At 42.9% G+C, this 18,181-nt stretch overlaps 1 protein-coding gene and 1 pseudogene across 1 annotated transcript in view; one reads left to right on the top strand and one right to left on the bottom strand.

The window, feature by feature from the left end:
• The window catches only part of LOC139180560 (cardiolipin synthase (CMP-forming) pseudogene), a 41,022-nt pseudogene extending 24,110 nt beyond the window's left edge, over window positions 1-16,912 (bottom strand).
• Window positions 16,913-16,999: 87 nt separating this feature from the next.
• HEPHL1 (hephaestin like 1) overlaps window positions 17,000-18,181 on the top strand; it is a 91,038-nt gene continuing 89,856 nt past the window's right edge. The window contains exon 1 of the mRNA XM_019955391.2: window positions 17,000-17,169. Coding sequence (XP_019810950.2) covers window positions 17,000-17,169 — 170 coding nt within the window. The remainder of the gene's footprint in view (window positions 17,170-18,181) is intronic.

Raw genomic sequence — 18,181 nt, 5'->3', positions numbered from 1 at the left:
TTTTTGCTTCACCATGTGGCTTGCAGGATATTGGTTTCCTGACCAGGAATTGAACTGGTCCCATGGCAGTGATGCTGTACTTTGGACAGCACAAGGAAACTTCCTGACAATAAATTCAGATGAGCACACTATTGGGAGAGACAGTGGAATTTTCTGGGCACTCTTAAAATTTAGGTAATAATTCTTATGGCTCCATCTTTCCCATAATTTTTTTTTCTTTTTTTGATCAGACCATTTTTTTAGATCCCAATTGTGTTGAGAACTCAGATCTTCTTTTTACATGAGTTAAGTTCTTGGGTACATGTCATAGAGATTTAAAATTTTATGGGATTACTTAAAGATGCATGGATCTACCTCATTGAAATTTATAATTAGCAAATGGAAAATAGTATTAACCATAATGTATATAGCATCTGCTATACTTTAGGTGGCTCAGTGGTAAAGAACCCGCCTGCCAATGCAGATTGGGTTCAATCCTGTGGAACAAGTGTATGAAGCCCACTCCAGTATTCTTGCCTGGAGAATACCAGTGGACAGGGGAACCTGACAGGCTATGGTCCATAGGGTCACAAAGAGTCAGATAGGACTGAAGTGACTTGCCGGCATGCATACTTTGTACATACCTTACATACTACTGGACTTCCCTGGTGGCTCAGACGGTTAAGCGTCTGTCTACAACGTGGGAGACCTGGGTTCAATCCCTGGGTCGGGAAGTTCCCTGGAGAAGGAAATGGCAATCCACTCCAGTACTATTGCCTGGAAAATCCCATGGACAGAGGAGCCTGGTAGGCTACAGTCCATGGGGTTGCAAAGAGTTGGACACGACTGAGCGATCTTCTTCTTCGTGGCAGTGAAGGCACCAAGTCTTAATGACCAGACCACCAGGGGATTCCCATGAAAACTCTGGACTTTGTTTGTTGAATTTTACGTTAATGGTAGAAGGGAGAAGAACTAGCATTTATTGTTCACTAGGAGTTGGTGATGGACGGGGAGGCCTGGGGTTGCAAAGAGTCGGACAAGACTGAGCGACTGAACTTAACTGAACCGTGTTACAAACCCCTCTCTTAGGTGCTTGATGCAAATTATTTCAATCTTTTTTTCTATAAAATTTCCTCTCTTAAGAAACCAATACAATATTGTAAAGTAATTAGCCTCCAATTAAAATAAATAAATTTATATTAAAAAAAGAAATAAGGATCACAAATTATTTTAACTAAACCGAAGGCTCTGTGGCAAACCATCCCATTTCTTCTTGACACTGTAAGAAAGATTAATTAATGTCACAAAGAAGAATTGTTTTTAATGAGAAAGTAATAAGAATAATAGTCATGCATTCTTTATACTAGATAACAGCTTTGTAAGTACCATATTATTAACCTTAAAGTGACAGAACCCACTAGCCAGAACCCAATTTATTGGAACCACAAATTATCTCCATCTTGTCCTGTGATTCCATTTTAAGGAGAGATAAACAGGAAACAAGAAAACAGTTGGTATGAAAGATATATGAAGAGAAAAACAACTTCTAGGTCAAGTCCTGAGGTCAATAAACTCTTGTTCCAGCTCACTGTCTCTACCTACAGAGTGTACAATGAGGTCTGGTGTCCAAAGCAAAGACCATTACCTCTGCAGGATGGCAATTATCAGTTCAGTTCATAATGCTACAATTAATAAAGCACAGAAATTTAACAGACAATATAGAATGGTGTTTTCCAAGATGCATTCGTTTTATCAAATGCTTATTGTCTGTTTAACTTTGTACTAGGCCTTTCCAGGTGGAGAAGGCAATGGCACCCCACTCCAGTACTCTTGCCTGGAAAATCCCATGGATGCAGGAGCCTGGTAGGCTGCAGTCCATGGGGTTGCGAAGAGTCGGACACGAATGAGCGACTTCACTTTCACTTTTCACTTTCATGCATTGGAGAAGACAATGGCAACCCACTCCAGTGTTCTTGCCTGGAGAATCCCAGGATGGCGGAGCCTGGTGGGCTGCCGTCTATGGGGTCGCACAGAGTCGGACACGACTGAAGTGACTTAGCAGTAGCAGCAGCAGGCCTTTCCAGGAGCTGGAATTTCCTCCGGAAGAAGGGAGTTCCAGAGCTAAGACCTGATGTATGGAGTTTGCCAGGTAGATAAGTAGGACGATGTGTGTTCCAGACTAAGTGAAAGTGAAAGTCACTCAGTTGTGTCTGACTCTTTGCGACCCCATGGATTATACAGTTCAGTCCACGGAATTCTCTAGGCCAGAATACTGGAGTGGGTAGCCTTTCCCTTCTCCAGGGGATCTTCCCAACCCAGGGATCCAACTCAGGTTCTTTACCAGCTGAGTCACAAGTGAAGCCCAAGAATACTGGAGTGGGTAGCCTATCCCTTCTCCAGCAGATCTTCCTGCCCCAGGAATTGAACCGGGGTCTCCTGCATTGCAGGTGGATTCTTTATCAGCTGAGCTATCAGGGAAACCCGTTCCAGACTAAGGGAAATCCAAACCCTAAGTGGAAAGTCCCTGAGCCCTTTTGTGGGTTGGAGATAGAAAAAGAACTCTGTGCTGTAGTTGCTCAGTCACAAAGTTGTGTCTGACCCTTTGTGACCCCGTGGACTGCAGCACACTAGGCTTCCCTGTCCTTCACCATCTCCCAGAGATGCTCTCCATGGTTGAAGACAGAGTCGTAAGACACAAGTGCAAGTGTTGAGGCCAGTTTGCGCTCAGGGGCCAGATTACAGGAGACCTTCAATATGACAAAGAAAGTTGAGCAGGATGGATGCTCATGATCAGATTCAGGCAATACAAAGGTTATTCTGGGGACATAGAGGAGCTGCCATGGATGGGGGGACTAGAGGAGACCTGCACCTAGGGAAGACACAAGGCCCAACTCCAAGCCCAAGATAAAGGCTGCCCCACCTATGGCTGCTGCAGTGAAGGAAAGGCAGTAGAGCTGCTGGGGAAGGTGGCAATGATGAGTGTGGCAGAAAGCAAGAGGAGAGACTGAAAAAGGAGCCTAGTCTCAGGCCTAGGCCCCTGGGATGGTGGCACTTGTCTCTAAGATGGAAACAAGAGGACCACATTTGGAGGCTGAGACATAAGTCCAAATTAGGTATGCCAGACCCAATTCCATCCTTTGATAACCACATGTCCAGCCTAACTCCTGGTCTTTGGTGGTGGAAGGGCTCAAGTCAGACTGAGCCTGGACATAAGTCTGTCTTTTGCAAGGCCCCATTTTTCAACTCAAAGAAGCCAAAACAGATCCCCATTCACTTTTTTCCTTGTTAAAAAATTAAGCAACTTATATATGAATATATGCTTAGTGGAAAAGTTCAAGTAATACAAATTTGCCTTTGCTAGATTTATCAGAATAGATTAACAGATATCAAACTTTTGAATTCAAGATCTATTTATACTCTTAAAAATTATTGAAGACCCCAGAAAGCTGTAGTTTATGATGGTTATATCTTTTGATATTTATTAATATTGATAATCAACTGAGCCACAAGAGAAGCTGATATTTATTTATAGCATATCAGAAACTGAGTGAGAAATTGAAAACTGTGTATTTTTAAAGGCTAAGGATAAATGTTAACAGAAGGCTTATTAAATATTAATATAAATAGCATGTTTTTAAATAAAAATATATTTTCTGAAAAATTTTAATGAGAACAGTAGCATAGTTTAGTAACATATACCTGGACAAACCTGTTTAATTATAGACTTAATATTCTCATATCTACTAATATTCTTAGTATCTATTTCTATCTTGAATCTGTTGCAATATCACACATCTTTTTTTTTTCTTTTCTGTTTTTATTGATGTATAGTTGATTTACAGTGTTGTGTTGGCAAATTTTCTTTTTTTAAACTTAATTTTTTTTAAAATTTTATTTTATTTTTAAATTTTACATAATTGTATTAGTTTTGCCAAATATCAAAATGAATCCACCACAGGTATACATGTGTTCCCCATCCTGAACCCTCCTCCCTCCTCCCTCCCCATAAACTTAATTAATTTTAATTGGAGGCTAATTACTTTACAATATTGTAGTGGTTTTTGCCATACATCGACATGAATCAGCTATGGGTGTACATGTGTCCCCCATCCTGAACCCCACTCCCACCACCCTCCCCATCCCATCACTCAGGGTCATCCCAGTGCACCAGCCCTGAGCACCCTGTCTCATGCATCGAACCTGGACTGGTGATCTATTTCACATATGATAATATACATGTTTCAATGCTATTCTCTCAAATCATCCCACCCTCACCTTCTCTCACAGAGTCCAAAAGTCTGTTCTTTACATCTGTGTCTCTTTTGCTGTCTCGCATATAGGGTCATCATTACCATCTTTCTAAATTCCACATTTATGTGTTAATATACTTATTGGTGTTTTTCTTTCTGACTTGCTTCACTCTGTATAATAGGTTCCAGTTTCATCCACCTCATTAGAACTGATTAAAATGCATTCTTTTTAATAGCTGAGTAATACTCCATTGTATACCACAGCTTTCTTATCCATTCATCTGCTGATGGACATCTAGGTTGCTTCCATGTTAGCTATTGGTACCTCTGGAAAAGTTCAACATACATTCATGAGTGGAGACAAGTTTGACCTCATAGCTGCCCTGAAAGGGTCACAGGGACCCCAGAGACCCTGGGCTTCACTTTGAGAATCACTGAGCTAGGCATTGGGGGGGGGGTGTGTGGTCATAGTGTAATTGGGTTTAGAGAGGTCCCTGCAGTCTCAAGAGAGACAGCCACAACTACAGAGCAGCTTGGTGGTATTACATGTCATGCAACTGCCTGCACCTCACTTATATTACCTGTGAAGTGGTGAGCGAGAGTATCTCCAAGGGCTCTTCCTGCTCCAAAATTCTATGTATTTATAAGCTAACCTATACTAGGTACTCAGTACATATTTTTTAAGGAATATATGAAAAATGAAAGAGCAAAGAATGTATGATGTTGTTGAAGGATTTTTGCATTGAGTAAAAAATTGGACTAGAATTCAAGGGTCAAAAACACACACAGCTTTAGGCCAGCTGTCTTGAATAGAAGTAGATGCAGGCTGGTGAGGGTGGTGGGCTCTGTGATGGACTGGGGAGCTCATATCCCACTCAAAAGACAGAAAGTTTGGATCTTGTATTAGACGTCACTCTAGACAAGCAACACAGTCTGAGTTTGCCCTGCGGACTGTGAATTGGGGCTTTTTTAAAATTGGAGTATAGTTGATTTACAAAGTTGTGTTAGTTTCAGATGTACGGCAAAGGGTATCAGTTATACGTATACATATATCCACTCTTTTTCTAAGGTTCTTTTCCCATGTAGGCTGTTACAGAGTACTGAGTAGAGCTCCTTATGCTATACAGCAGGATCTTGTTAATTATCTATTTTTTATATAGTAGTGTATATATATCTATATATATGTCAGTCCCAGTCTCCCAATTTTTCCCTCCCTTGTTATCCCTTGGTAACCACAATTTGTTTTCCATGTTTGTGACTCTGTTTTGTAAATAAGTTCATTTATACTGTATTTTTTTTGAATTCCACATATAAGTGATATCATATGATGTCTGTCTTTGTCTGACTATGTCTGACTCAGTATGACAATCTCTAGGTTCATACATGTTTCTGCAAATGACATGATTTCATTCTTTTCAATGACTGACTAATATTCCATTGTATATATGTACCACATATTCTTTATCCATTCCTCGATTGATGGACATTTAAGTTGCTTTCATGTCCTGGCTATTATAAATAGTGCTGCAATGAACATTGAGGTGTACGTATCTTTTTGAATTACATTTTTCTTTGGGTATATGCCTAGGAATGAGATTGCTGGATCATATGGTAGATTTTTTTTTTAGTGTTTTTTTTTTTTTTTTTTTTTTAAGGAACATCCATACTGTTCTCCACAGTGGCTGCACCGATTTACATTCCCACCGACAGTGTAACGGGATGCCCTTCTCTTCACACCCTCTCCAGCATTTATTATTTGTATATTCCTTGATGGTGACCCTTCTGACCAGTATGAGGTAGTTTTGATTGGCATTTCTCTGATAACTAGTGATGTTGAACATATCTTCATGTGATTTTTGGCCATCAGCATGTCTTCTTTGGAGAAATGCCTTGAATTGGGACTGCTGAGCCAGACAGTCACTTACATTCCTTTTGACTTGTAGCAGAGCCTTACTAAACTTCTTCTGGAAGACCAGGTACCTTGTGGTGCTTCTTCTCTTCCTCCTCCCAATCTAAACCTATTTATGGGAAAGGATGTAGTTATCTCATTCATTGAAGGAAACGTCAATCAGTGAGACTATTATCATGAGATATTTCCATTTTTACATGGTTTACCTCAAGTCAAAACCAGGACGCTCTGATTGTGGAATTTGGGCAATAGTCATCAGGCAAGAATGGGGAGCTTTGGCTGTGCTCCAGAATCTAACACATGTGCCTACGTGCCCAAACCTGGGAGTTGAAGCTCTGCCTATAAAGACCTTTTCTACAGATTCACTCTACAGGCTCTTTGATGGTCAGAAGCATTTTTCCTGGGAATCTATGTCTCAAGAAGGTCTCAGCTAAGGCAGGCCCCACCTGGAGCCAGTTCCTCCTTTCTAACAGGAATTTACTTCCTACAGCCACCCAAACTCAGAAATTTGCTATAGTTAACCAGCATCTTTGAGCCATATAACAGGGCTTCCTGAAGAGCTTCGCTCCTCGGGTAGCATTTTTAAGAAGTGTTGAAAAGAGTAGTTTGTTATTTTCCCAGAAAACAGGTTAGGAAGTTGGCAAACTCCTTCCTGAGTGTGTACCCTGCTCTTCTGTATTCCATAGGCCCAGATCGCTGGGGTTGAACTGAGGACAGTTTTCACTTAGCCACTACTGGAAGAAACAGAAGAGTGGGAGAAGGGAGCGGAGCCTTCCATCTCCTGAGAAGTGGGGGATCTAGAGTCTGGACTGGCCTTCCAGCCAAACCTATATGGTACCCTGATTTGCCAAATACTTTCACATAGACATCACTCTAAAACCTGGGGACCTCAGACAGCAGAACTCTCTCTGCCTCTATGACTTCTTCCCTGGCCACTAATGATGAAGGGAAATGAAACTTTCTTCACAAGCTCAACCAATGCAAGATCATTATAAATCAAGCTGCAAGACTCAGGAAGACCCACCTATTTTGAGAGTAAATTCAAGGGTCGTAACAGAATCCTGAAAGTTCTATCGCAATGGAATCAACCCAGATTGTTAGACTCTTGCCTTCTTTGTTTCTAAGCTGCAAGCACATGGAGAGTCTCAGGAGCATTTAGTGACTGGGTTTAGGAGAAGTTTTGACTACCCATCACATATAAGTGACACCACAGCTGACTGTGAGGTTTGAGCATGGAGAATGGCAGGACATAGTTAGGCTATGACAATGGTTGTGAAGGGTGATCCCTGTCCTATGGAGGAGTAAATGAATGTCTGACCCTTTAGTCATGGAAAGGGGCAGTGGATGGGTCTCTGGGGGCTTTCCAGCTCTTTGCTTTCGTTTTTCTCTTTTAATGAGAAAGAGAGTATTACCCTAAAGGGTGTAGAAGAGTCACCAAAGAGATGGTATGGGAAAATGCTTTGTTGAGCCCACAGAGGCCAGATTGTTCCCCTCCCTCCACACACACACACACACACACACACACACACAGTGGAGCTGGAAGAAGAGCTAAACCCAGTACTGTCCTTAGACTTGAGCAGTGGGACCCTCCTCTGAGCCCTGGTCCTGAGGAGGTCCCTCATTCTGGAGTGCATTTCTTAAAGAAGATTCCCTTCTGGTGTCCAGGAATATCTGGATGGGCAGTGCCATAGGGACAGGGTGCCTTGGGCCCAGACAGAAACATACATGGGCCTTGGTCTCTGGTCCTGTTTCTCCTCTTCACGGCACTCTCCAATCCTTCAGTGTGTGCAGGGGTTGACCAGTTGCCTCTAGGGGCTCTAGCCCTTGTGTTCATGTGGTTGTCCCAGGGACCTGTAGTCAGTTCAATTCTAGGAGGGTGGCCTGGTGGGCAAATTGCTGCTGTTGGCAGGCATGCTTGTTTTGTGGGATTGTGTAAGGCTGGCCATCATAAAGGGGCTAACACTACTATTATATTTAGATTGCCCTCCTCCTGATCCTGCCACACACCCCAAGGTGGCAGACCTGCTTGAACCCCTCAAAATCCATACCTCAAAGAGGCATTAGGGATTCGAATCACACCCTTAGCTGTGTTGGCTTGTGTGTAAGGAGGGAAAAACAAAGGACTTTGAGGAGAGAGTGTTTGCTCTTCTTTTTACTACATCTGTGATTGAAGGCCGACTTGCTGGAGTGTCTGGCACCAAGGTTTGCCTCAGGCATGTGGGCTCTGAGGCATCATCAGGCACTTCCCAGCAGAGGGACAAACAGATGCCTGAAAGCGGAAGCTCCCACTGGGTTGGGATGTGGCTCATCATTAACTTTCCTTCCAGAACTCAACCAACATGCCTCTTAGGTTGGACCTTGTACTTTTCCCTCCTCTCTCCCTCCCTCCCTTCCTTTTTTCTTTCCTTCCTACATTTCTTCCTTCCCTCCTCTTTTCCTCCCTCTCTTTTTCTTTCTCTTCCATGGCAGTGTGTGTGTGGGGGGCGGTTTATGGATGGGATTTCCACATGTTTTATTCCACTCTATAAAGTCAACATGCTTCAGAGCGCACTGCCAGGCCATCTCCCCGAACACCTCAAACACCTGGTGCAGCCCTAACGTTCTCCCCACGCCATTCACGTAGGGTTTAACTTGAACCTCACTGAACTCACCATGATATTTAGTTATACTTTAAAACTTGTTTCGTATTGACAGTCTGTTTCCCTCACTAGAGCATAAACTTCTTGAGGGCAAGAACCATGCATGTCTCATTCTCAGTTAACAAAACAGGTGTTCAGCAAATACTTTCAAATAGTGGCTTGAATGATTTAATCACTGGACTTGCATTTGGTGGAGTGATTGTCCATGTGCATTCTACATTCTGTTTCTTTAAAACCCTTAGGTCATGTTCATGTTTGGAGAAATTTCTTGTATATTGGTAGTGTTTTCTTCCTTGGAATGGTCTCCTGAACTGACTTCCAGTTCCTCTAATATGGATCAAGTGTGCTGGTCTAGAGTATAGGCTTCTGTATCAGATAGACATGGATTTGAATCCTGGATCTGGACTATTTTCTAGCTGTGTCACCATGGGCAAGCTATTAATCTTTCTAACCTTTAGTTTTCCCACCTGCAATACAAGGACAAAAATTTATACCTCAAAGAGTATTATGGTGGCAAGGAGTATGAGATGATGTATGCAAAGCAGTTTGTACCTTGGCTGACATATTATAAACACTATAGTCATTAATCTTGGTTTTTCTTCAGTGCTGTGTGCTTGCTGTTCATAGTCGCTCAGTTGTGTCTGACTCTGTGACCCCCATGGACTGTAGCCCATCAAGTTCTTTTTTCCATGGTATTCTTCAGGCAAGAATACTGGAGTGGGTTGCCATGACCTCTTCCAGGGGATCTTCCCAACCCAAGGATCAAACCTAGGTCTCCCACACTTCAGGAGGATTCTTTGCCATCTGAGCCACCAGGGAAACCCAAGAATACTGGATTGGGTAGCCTGGCTAAGAATTTAACTGGGGTCGCAGGAATTGAACTGGGGTTTCCTGCATTGCATGGGGATTCTTTACCAGGTGAGCTAACTGGGAAGCCCTTTTCTTCAGTGTCTACTGCTAACCACTGGTTCTGTGCTTACCCTGAGGATACAGAGATGAACAGGATGCCTTTCAAATCTCCCAGTCCACATATGAAGGGACCTGAGCACAGACCTGGACATGGGGATGAGGCAGGACTGGCTCTCAGACCTCAGAGATTGGGCCAGAAGCCTGAGTGGAAGATAGGGGGTGGGAAGAAGGAAGGGAGGGGAGGAAAGAGAAAGTGAAAGTGCTAGTCACTCAGTCATGTTCAACACTTTGCAACCCCATGGACTATAGACTTCCAAGCCCCTTTGTTCATGGAATTCTCCAGGCTAAAACACTGGAGGGGCAGCCATTCCCTTCTGCAGGGGATCTTCCCAAACCAGGGATCAAACCTGGGTCTTTTGCATTGCAGGCAGATTCTTTACCATATGAACTACCAGGGAAGCCCAGGGAGGGGAGAGGGGAGGACAAAATCCCATCCCAGGTGAGTGCATGGTCCAAAAACTGATGGACAGAAGAGAGACTTAGGAGAGTAAGAGTGAGGGATGGGGGCCACACAGGTGTCAAGTGGAGGTTGAAGCTGGCCCTGTGTGGTGGATTCTTTTACTGCTGCTTCAGTTATGTCTGACTCTGTGCGACCCCATAGATGGCAGCCCATCAGGCTCCCCCATCCCTGGGATTCTCCAGGCAAGAACACTGGAGTGGGTTGCTATTTCCTTCTCCAATGCATGAAAGTGAAAAGTGAAAGTGAAGGTGCTCGGTCGTGTCCAACTCTTTGCAACCCCATGCACTGCAGCCTACCAGGCTCCTCTGTTCTTGGGATTTTCCAGGCAAGAGTACTGGAATGGGTTGACATTGCCTTCTCCGATTCTTTTTCTAAGCCTTAGTAAAACTTCAGGCAGAGTGTGAAGGAGGTGTTGAAGGCTGGTGAGACATTGTTCTCAAGGAGTTTAGAGCCTAGCAAGGAAGGTTGACACATAAGCAAATAATAATATAAATAAGGATAAGCATGTGTGCAAAGTCCAGAGGAAGCACAAAGAAAGGACAAACGGGAGGGAAGTTGCGTGGTGGGTGTGATGGGAGGAACCAAGGCAGGCTTCCCAGAGAAAGGGCCTAGGAGGGTTTAGGGGGATGGGAGGGAATTTACTGAGAAGCAGAATGGGTGGAGGGTCAGAGCATTAAAAGGAGGAATGAAGTAGAATGGCATGGTTGGGTGTTCCATAATAATTAGGGCTTTCTCTAACTGTCAGAAAAAGAAACACAAAAAAGGTAAAATGGTTGTCTGAGGAGGCCTTAAAAATAGCTGAGAAAAGAAGAGAAGCTAAAGGCAAAGGAGAAAAGGAAAGATACCCATTTGAATGCAGAGCTTCAAAGAATATCAAGGAGAGATAAGAAAGCCTTTATCAGTGGTCAATGCAAAGAAATAGAGGAAAACAATAGAATGGGAAACTATTCTATTCAGTGGAAAACAATAGAATGGGAAACTAGAGATCTCTTCAAGAAAATTAGTGATGCCAAGGGAACATTTCATGCAAAGACAGGCACAATAAAGGACAGAAACAGTATAGACCTAACAGAAGCAGAAGATATTAAGAAGAGGTGGCAAGAATACACAGAAGAACTATATTGAAAAGATCTTCATGACCCAGATAACCATGATAGTGTGATCACTCACCAGACATCCTGAATGAGAAGTCAAGTGGGCCTTAGGAAGCATCACTATGAACAAAACTAGTGGAGATGATGGAATTCCAGTTGAGCTCTTTCAAATCCTAAAAGATGATACTGTGAAAGTGTTGCACTCAACATAACAGCAAATTTGGAAAACTCAGCACTAGCCATAGGACTGGAAAAATGTCAGTTTTCATTCCAGTCCCAAAGAAAGGCAATGCCAAAGAATGCTCAAACTACCACACAATTGCACTTATCTCACACGCTAGTAAAGTCATACTCAAAATTCTCCAAGCCAGGCTTCAACAGTGTGTGAATCATGAACTTCCAGATGTTCAACCTGGTTTTAGAAAAGGCAGAGGAACCACAGATCAAATTGCCAACATTCACTGGATCATCAAAAAAGCAAGAGTTCCAGAAAAACATCTACTTCTGCTTTATTGACTATGCCAAAGCCTTTGACTATGTGGATCACAACAAACTGAAAAATTATTAAAGAGATGGGAATACTAGACCACCTTACCTGTCTCCTGATAAATCTGTATGCAGGTCAAGAAGCAACAGTTAGAATTGAACATGGAACAACAGACTGGTTGCAAATTGGAAAAGGAGTACATCAAGGCTGTATATTGTCACCCTGATTATTTAACATATGCAGAGTACATCATGAGAAATGCTGGGCTGGATGAAGCACAAGCTGGAATTAAGATTGCCAGGAGAAATATAAATAACCTCAGATATGCAGATGACACCACCCTTATGGCAGAAAGCGAAGAAGAACTAAAGAGCCTTGTGATGAAAGTGAAAGAGGAGAGTGAAAAAGTTGGCTTAAAACTCAACATTCAAAAATCTAAGATCATGATCCCATCACTTCATGGCAAATAGATGGAGAAACAATGGAAATAGTGACAGACTATTTTTTTGGGCTCCAAAATCATTGCAGATGGTGATTGCAGCCATGAAATCAAAAGACACTTGCTCCTGGAAGAAAAGCTATAACCAACCTAGACAGCATATTAAAAAACAGAGTCCAAAAGACTGTTCTATACATCAGTGGTACACTGGGAGGACCCAGAGGGATGGTACGGGGAGGGAGGAGGGAGGAGGGTTCAGGATTGGGAACATGTGTATACCTGTGGTGGATTCATGTTGATATATGGCAAAATCAATACAATATTGTAAAGTTAAAAATAAAATAAAATAATAAAAAAAAATAAAAAGCAGAGACATTACTTTGCCAACAAAGGTCCTTCTAGTCAAAGCTATGATTTTTCCAGTAGTCATGTATGAATGTGAGAGATAGACTATAAAGAGATCTGAGCAACAAAGAATTGATGCTTTTGAATTGTGGTGTTGGAGAAGACTCTTGAGAGTCCCTTGGACTGCAAGGAGATCCAACCAGTCCATCCTAAAGGAAATCAGTCCTGAATATTCACTGGAAGGACTGCTGCTGAAGCTGACACTCCAATACTTTGGCCACCTGATGTGAAGAACAGACTCATTTGGAAAGCCCCTGATGCTTGGAAAGATTGAAGATGGGAGGAGAAGGGGACGACAGAGGATAAGATGGTTGGATGGCATCACCGACTCAATGGACATGAGTTTGAGTAAGCTCTGGGAGTTGGTGATGGACAGGGAAGCCTGGCGTGCTACAGTCCACGGGGTTGCAAAGAGTTGGACATGACTAACCGACTGAACACCCACTCCAGTGTTCTTTCTTGCCTGGAGAATCCCAGGGACGGGGGAGCCTCGTGGGCTGCCATCTATGGGGTCGCACAGAGTCGAACACGACTGAAGTGACTTAGCAGCAGCAGCAGTAGCAGCAGAGCAACTGAACTGAATTTAACTGGCTGTCAGGGGTGCATGGATTGGGCTGGGAGAAGGCATTTGGTGAACCTTCTTCAATGGACACGTCCTTGAACAGTCCTGACATATTTCTTTAAAGTGAGCAAGTCCTCCTATAGAATGAAGCAGGAAACCGTAATGTCTGGTGCTCCCCTTTCTCCTTGGTCTAAGTGGACCAGGTAGAAATCTGACACTGGAGTCTCACAGAACTCTTTTGCTTACCACTGTGGGAATTGAGCAAGTTCCAGAACCCCTCTAAACTCTGGTTTCCTCATCTGTAAAGCAGATAAAATGGTGCACACCTGATAAGGATGTTGTTATAATTAAATGAGATAATGCATGTAAAGAGTTTTGCATAGAAACCAATATATAACATGCTCTTGGTACATATTGGTAGCATCTAACATATTTATTTATCCATTCATTCATTTATGCATGTGTTGGTTCACCATTTAATATCAGACATTGGGAACACAGGGATTAATAAAGTTTAGTCCCTGCCCATAAGAAGTCTCTGATGGGTATTTGTGTGGGAGGGCAGACAAACAGATGATGACTGTGCTGTGTGAGTGTGACAAGTGCTATGGCAAAGGCATCTACAAAGTGATGACGGCAGCACAATGAAGGGCGCACTGCTGGCCATGGTGGCGATGATGATCAGAGCCTGGGCCAAATGTTGAGGAGAGGGCTCTAGTCCCTAGGAGCCAGATTAGGGCCAGGCTTGAAAATCAAGTCAAGGCCATCAGCCCTTATCCTGAAGGCCATAGGAACCTGCCAAAAAGTCTCAAGTTGTGGAGAGACCTGATCCCATCTGTGTACAGGAAGGTCACCCTGGCCCCTGTGAGAGCAGCCAGGAAGCCCTAAGGCTCTGAGTAAGAAATATCAATAAAGAGGTCCCATCAAGAAACTGGGGGTCCCAAGGAGGTTGAAGAGCCAAGATCTACTGTGGCAGGGCAGTTAGAGGCCTGGAGTGGTGAGAGTTTTTGGTCAGAGTTTGGGATATTGAAAATCTCTTAAGGAGTATTTAATATTTCTCTTAAAAAATGCAAAAAGGCTAAAGAACAAGACAGTCAATTTGGTCATTCACAGTTTATTTTTTATTTAAAATGACACCTCAGCTAAGGCTAGCAGGAATACTATTTATCTGAATTGGCTTCTCACACTAAAAGTTTTATTGTCTAAATAGCCCATACTATGTTTCAGAGAAATATGATTTGATCCAAAAATATGTTTCTCTTCTACTATGCCTGACATCAAGATTTACCATATCTTAAACCTGGTGAGCATATTGAAGAAATCATGGAGTGAATATCTGGACTGTCCATCTCACATAGTGGGTGCTTTACAAATCTTGCATTTCTCTGCTTTATGTATGTCTGAATAGTGTCCAATGGAATTGAAAGTATTTGTTCATGTGGTTACTTACAGAATTCCTAATCAAATTCTTGACATTGTCCATGACATCTTGTATTTATTTATTTACTTGTTACTGGAAAACTTATTCATTTACTTGGCTGTGTCAGATCTTCCTTGTGGCACACAGGGTCTTTGCTGTGTCATCCAAGATCCTTGTTACCACTCGTGGACTCTCGCTGTGGCGCGTGGACTCCAGAGCACTTGGGCTCAGTAGTTGTGGCCCGTGGGCTTAGTTGCTCCATGGCATGTGGGATCTTGGTTCCCAGACCAGGATCGAATGGTATCCCCTGCACTGTACGGTGGATTCTTATTCACTGGACCATCAGGGAAGTTCCAACACCTTGTATTTAGCAATGGGTTTTCAGAGATGAGTGTCATAGGAACACAGCATCCACTCACACACTTTTGTACTCCTGAGCTCTTATGTAATTCAGGTGCTTGTTGAGTAGCATCTTTATTGTCCTAGAGTAAGGAAGAATGTCAAACTTTTCAGAACTTTATTTCATTGCTTTTAGTAAACTCTTTCCTGGGCCCTTGTGCCCCTCAGTAACCATGTTCTCTGCTTCAAATAGCTTGAGTGCACTAATCTCATCAGCTCCAGCACCTCCCGTGCACTGGGTCCTCTCTGGGGGCTTTGTTTTGAATCAGAAGCTAGGTGGTACCTGCCTCAGGTGGTACCCTGGACAGAAAAGTTAACTTGTGCGTTTTTGATCAGTGTTATTTATGCCTCTGCTTCTCCTGTCTAAAAGAATTGTGTGGCATTTTTTCTAATGATGTTTTTGATAGCATACTAAGACTGTGTGCTTCTTTGTGGTATAAACAAAAGGCTATTTGGTTTGGGATATTTCCAAATGTCCAAGCATGCTCAGTCATGTCCTACTCTTCATGACCCCATGGACAGTAGCCTGCCAGACTTCTCTATTCATGGAATTCTCCAGGAAAGAATACTGGAGTGGGTTGCCATGCCTTCCTCCAGGGGATCTTCACGACTTAGCAAGTGACTTAGTAAGAGTTATTTGTATATTTTTGGATAACAGTTCTTTATCAGACATGTCTTTTGCAAGTATTTTCTCTAAGTCTGTGGCTTTTCTTCTCATTCTTTTGACAGTGTCTTTTACAGAGTAGACATTTATTTTTGAAGTTTAGCTTATCCATTATTTCTTTTATGGGTTGTGTCTTAGGTGTTGTATCTAGAAAGTTATCAATCCCAAGCTCATCTAGATTTGCTCCTAGGTCATCCTTTAAATTTTCTGAATAATCCCTCTGCCCCCATTTTACAAACTTAGAGAGATCGAGTTATTATCCAGAGCCACTCAATCAGTAAATGGTGGGACTGGATTCAAACACAGGTCTGTTTAACCTCAAAGCCCAGCCAGGAGGGCATCTCCTTCCTTCCAGGGCTGCTGTCTCAAAAGCAACTCTGCAGGGGAATCAGACTGGCTGTCTTCCAGGGTTGGATGAGGTCTCTTTCAATACGGAGATTCTAGGTCACAGATCCGAGTAAACAGGTGAATGGGCATTCTCCTTCTTCTCCCTTATGATTTTTCTTCATCCTGAGAAAGGCAGCTCCCTGCCCTTGGGGGTGATGGACTGTAAAATTTTGACTGAACTAGGGGGTTTGGGTGCCTCGTTTTTGTTGATGGGATTTGAGAGAATCCGAGGGAGATGGTGCATGAGCAAATGGAGAATTAGTGAGGTTTTACAATGTTGTTATAAACTTTATGATGTGAGTTGATTGTTTCATGTAGCCTCATAAAACAAGCTGGAGATGGCGGGGGGTGATTACATCACTCCCTTTGCCTGTGGGACAGAGATGAAGCTTTCCCTGGTGCATGGGATTGTTTCCTGGTGCTCCATGCAGACCAGCCTAGTTTTCCAATCTTAATATATTCCTTTAAGTAGGTGTAGAGGAAACAGAGGAAGCAGGAGGAAGGTATCAGCTTAACTTTTTGCACTGACATTCTTCCTGGAGAAGGAGATGGCAACCCACTTCAGTATTCTTGCCTAGAGAAACCCATGGACAGTGGAGCCTGACTGGCTACACACAGTCCTTGCAAATTCCTGGCAAAGATAAAAGACCAATGTCACAGCAGAGCACCGAGACTTACAGAACCAAACCTGTTTGGTTTGTACAGTAAGTAAATAAGCCAGTTATGCATTTCCTGGACAGCTGGCAAAAGTTTGGTCACCATAGCCACTACCTCATCGAGCTTACACAAGTTGTCAGCCTCTGTCCCAACCCCAAACTCCTTGAGGAGGAGGAGCTGGGCCTTGTCCATTCCTTATTTATAACTGGCTGGGAGTGAGGGGGAGGGACAGGCAGGGTTGGTCCCTGTGCAGGCTGCTGGCCCAAGTTACATCCACAAATGCCTTGGAAGTGGCAGGCTGACAGCATCCTTCTTCTCACACTCCTGGGTCTGTCTGGGCTGGTTGGCGCAGTCACCAGAACATACCACATTGGGATTGTGGAAGAATACTGGAACTATGTGCCCCAAGGGAAGAATGTCATTACTGGGAAAAGCTTCGCAGAAGACAAGTGAGTGAACTTGGGGTCCTCAGAGACTCCAGTTTGTATTCCTTGGGTTGCTACAATGGATGGTGGTGGTGGTGTTTACTTACTCAGTGGTGTCCAACTCTTTGGGACTCCATGGACTGTAGCCCACCAGGCTGCTCTGTCCATGGGATTTTCTTGGCAAGAATACTGGAGTGGGTTTCCATTTCCTTCTCCAGGGGATCTTCCTCATCCAGGAGTCAAACTCCTGTCTTCTGCACTGGCAGGCAGGTTCTTTATCAATGAGCCACCTGGGAAGCCCGTACAATGGGTATGAGTTGATCTAGATCAACAGGAAGGCTTTGTGTTTGCTTAGAGAGCGCTTGCATGGGCAAGTGTATAATTTGGGAGAGAGATTCTTAGTTCTATCTGTTCACTTTGTCTGTAGAGTCATATACACAACCAGGTGTTCTGAATAATGAACTATTTTTTTATATGGGCAATTTTCCCTAGATACCACTAAGAACTTCTAGGGACTCTGGACTCACTTTGCCCAAAAAAGTTAAACTTTGGGATAAAAATTTGAGAATTTTCAAGAATTCTTGACTGTTAAAATACACAGTGTTTTCTTAGTTTTAATTTTTGGAATGAAACATAATCATTAGAGATAAATATGCCATAGGTAGTTACACTTTGGTTTTGGTTTGCAATATTTATTTATTTATTTATTTATTTTTTTTCTCTTTTAGAGAATACATTTTTTTTCTCTAATTTTATTTTATTTTTAAACTTTACATAATTGTATTAGTTTTGCCAAATATCAAAATGAATCCGCCACAGGTATACATGTGTTCCCCATCCCGAACCCTCCTCCCTCCTCCCTCCCCATACCATCCCTCTGGGCCGTCCCAGTGCACCAGCCCCAAGCACCCAGCATCATGCATCGAACCTGGACTGGCAACTCGTTTCCTACATGATATTTTACATGTTTCATTGCCATTCTCCCAAATCTTCCCACCCTCTCCCTCTCCCACAGAGTCCATAAGACTGTTCTATA

Source organism: Bos indicus, chromosome 29 (assembly GCF_029378745.1).
Source record: "Bos indicus isolate NIAB-ARS_2022 breed Sahiwal x Tharparkar chromosome 29, NIAB-ARS_B.indTharparkar_mat_pri_1.0, whole genome shotgun sequence".
Lineage (NCBI taxonomy): Eukaryota > Metazoa > Chordata > Mammalia > Artiodactyla > Bovidae > Bos > Bos indicus.
Note: the sequence above shows the minus strand (reverse complement) of the source record. Positions and strands in the feature narration are given on the sequence as shown.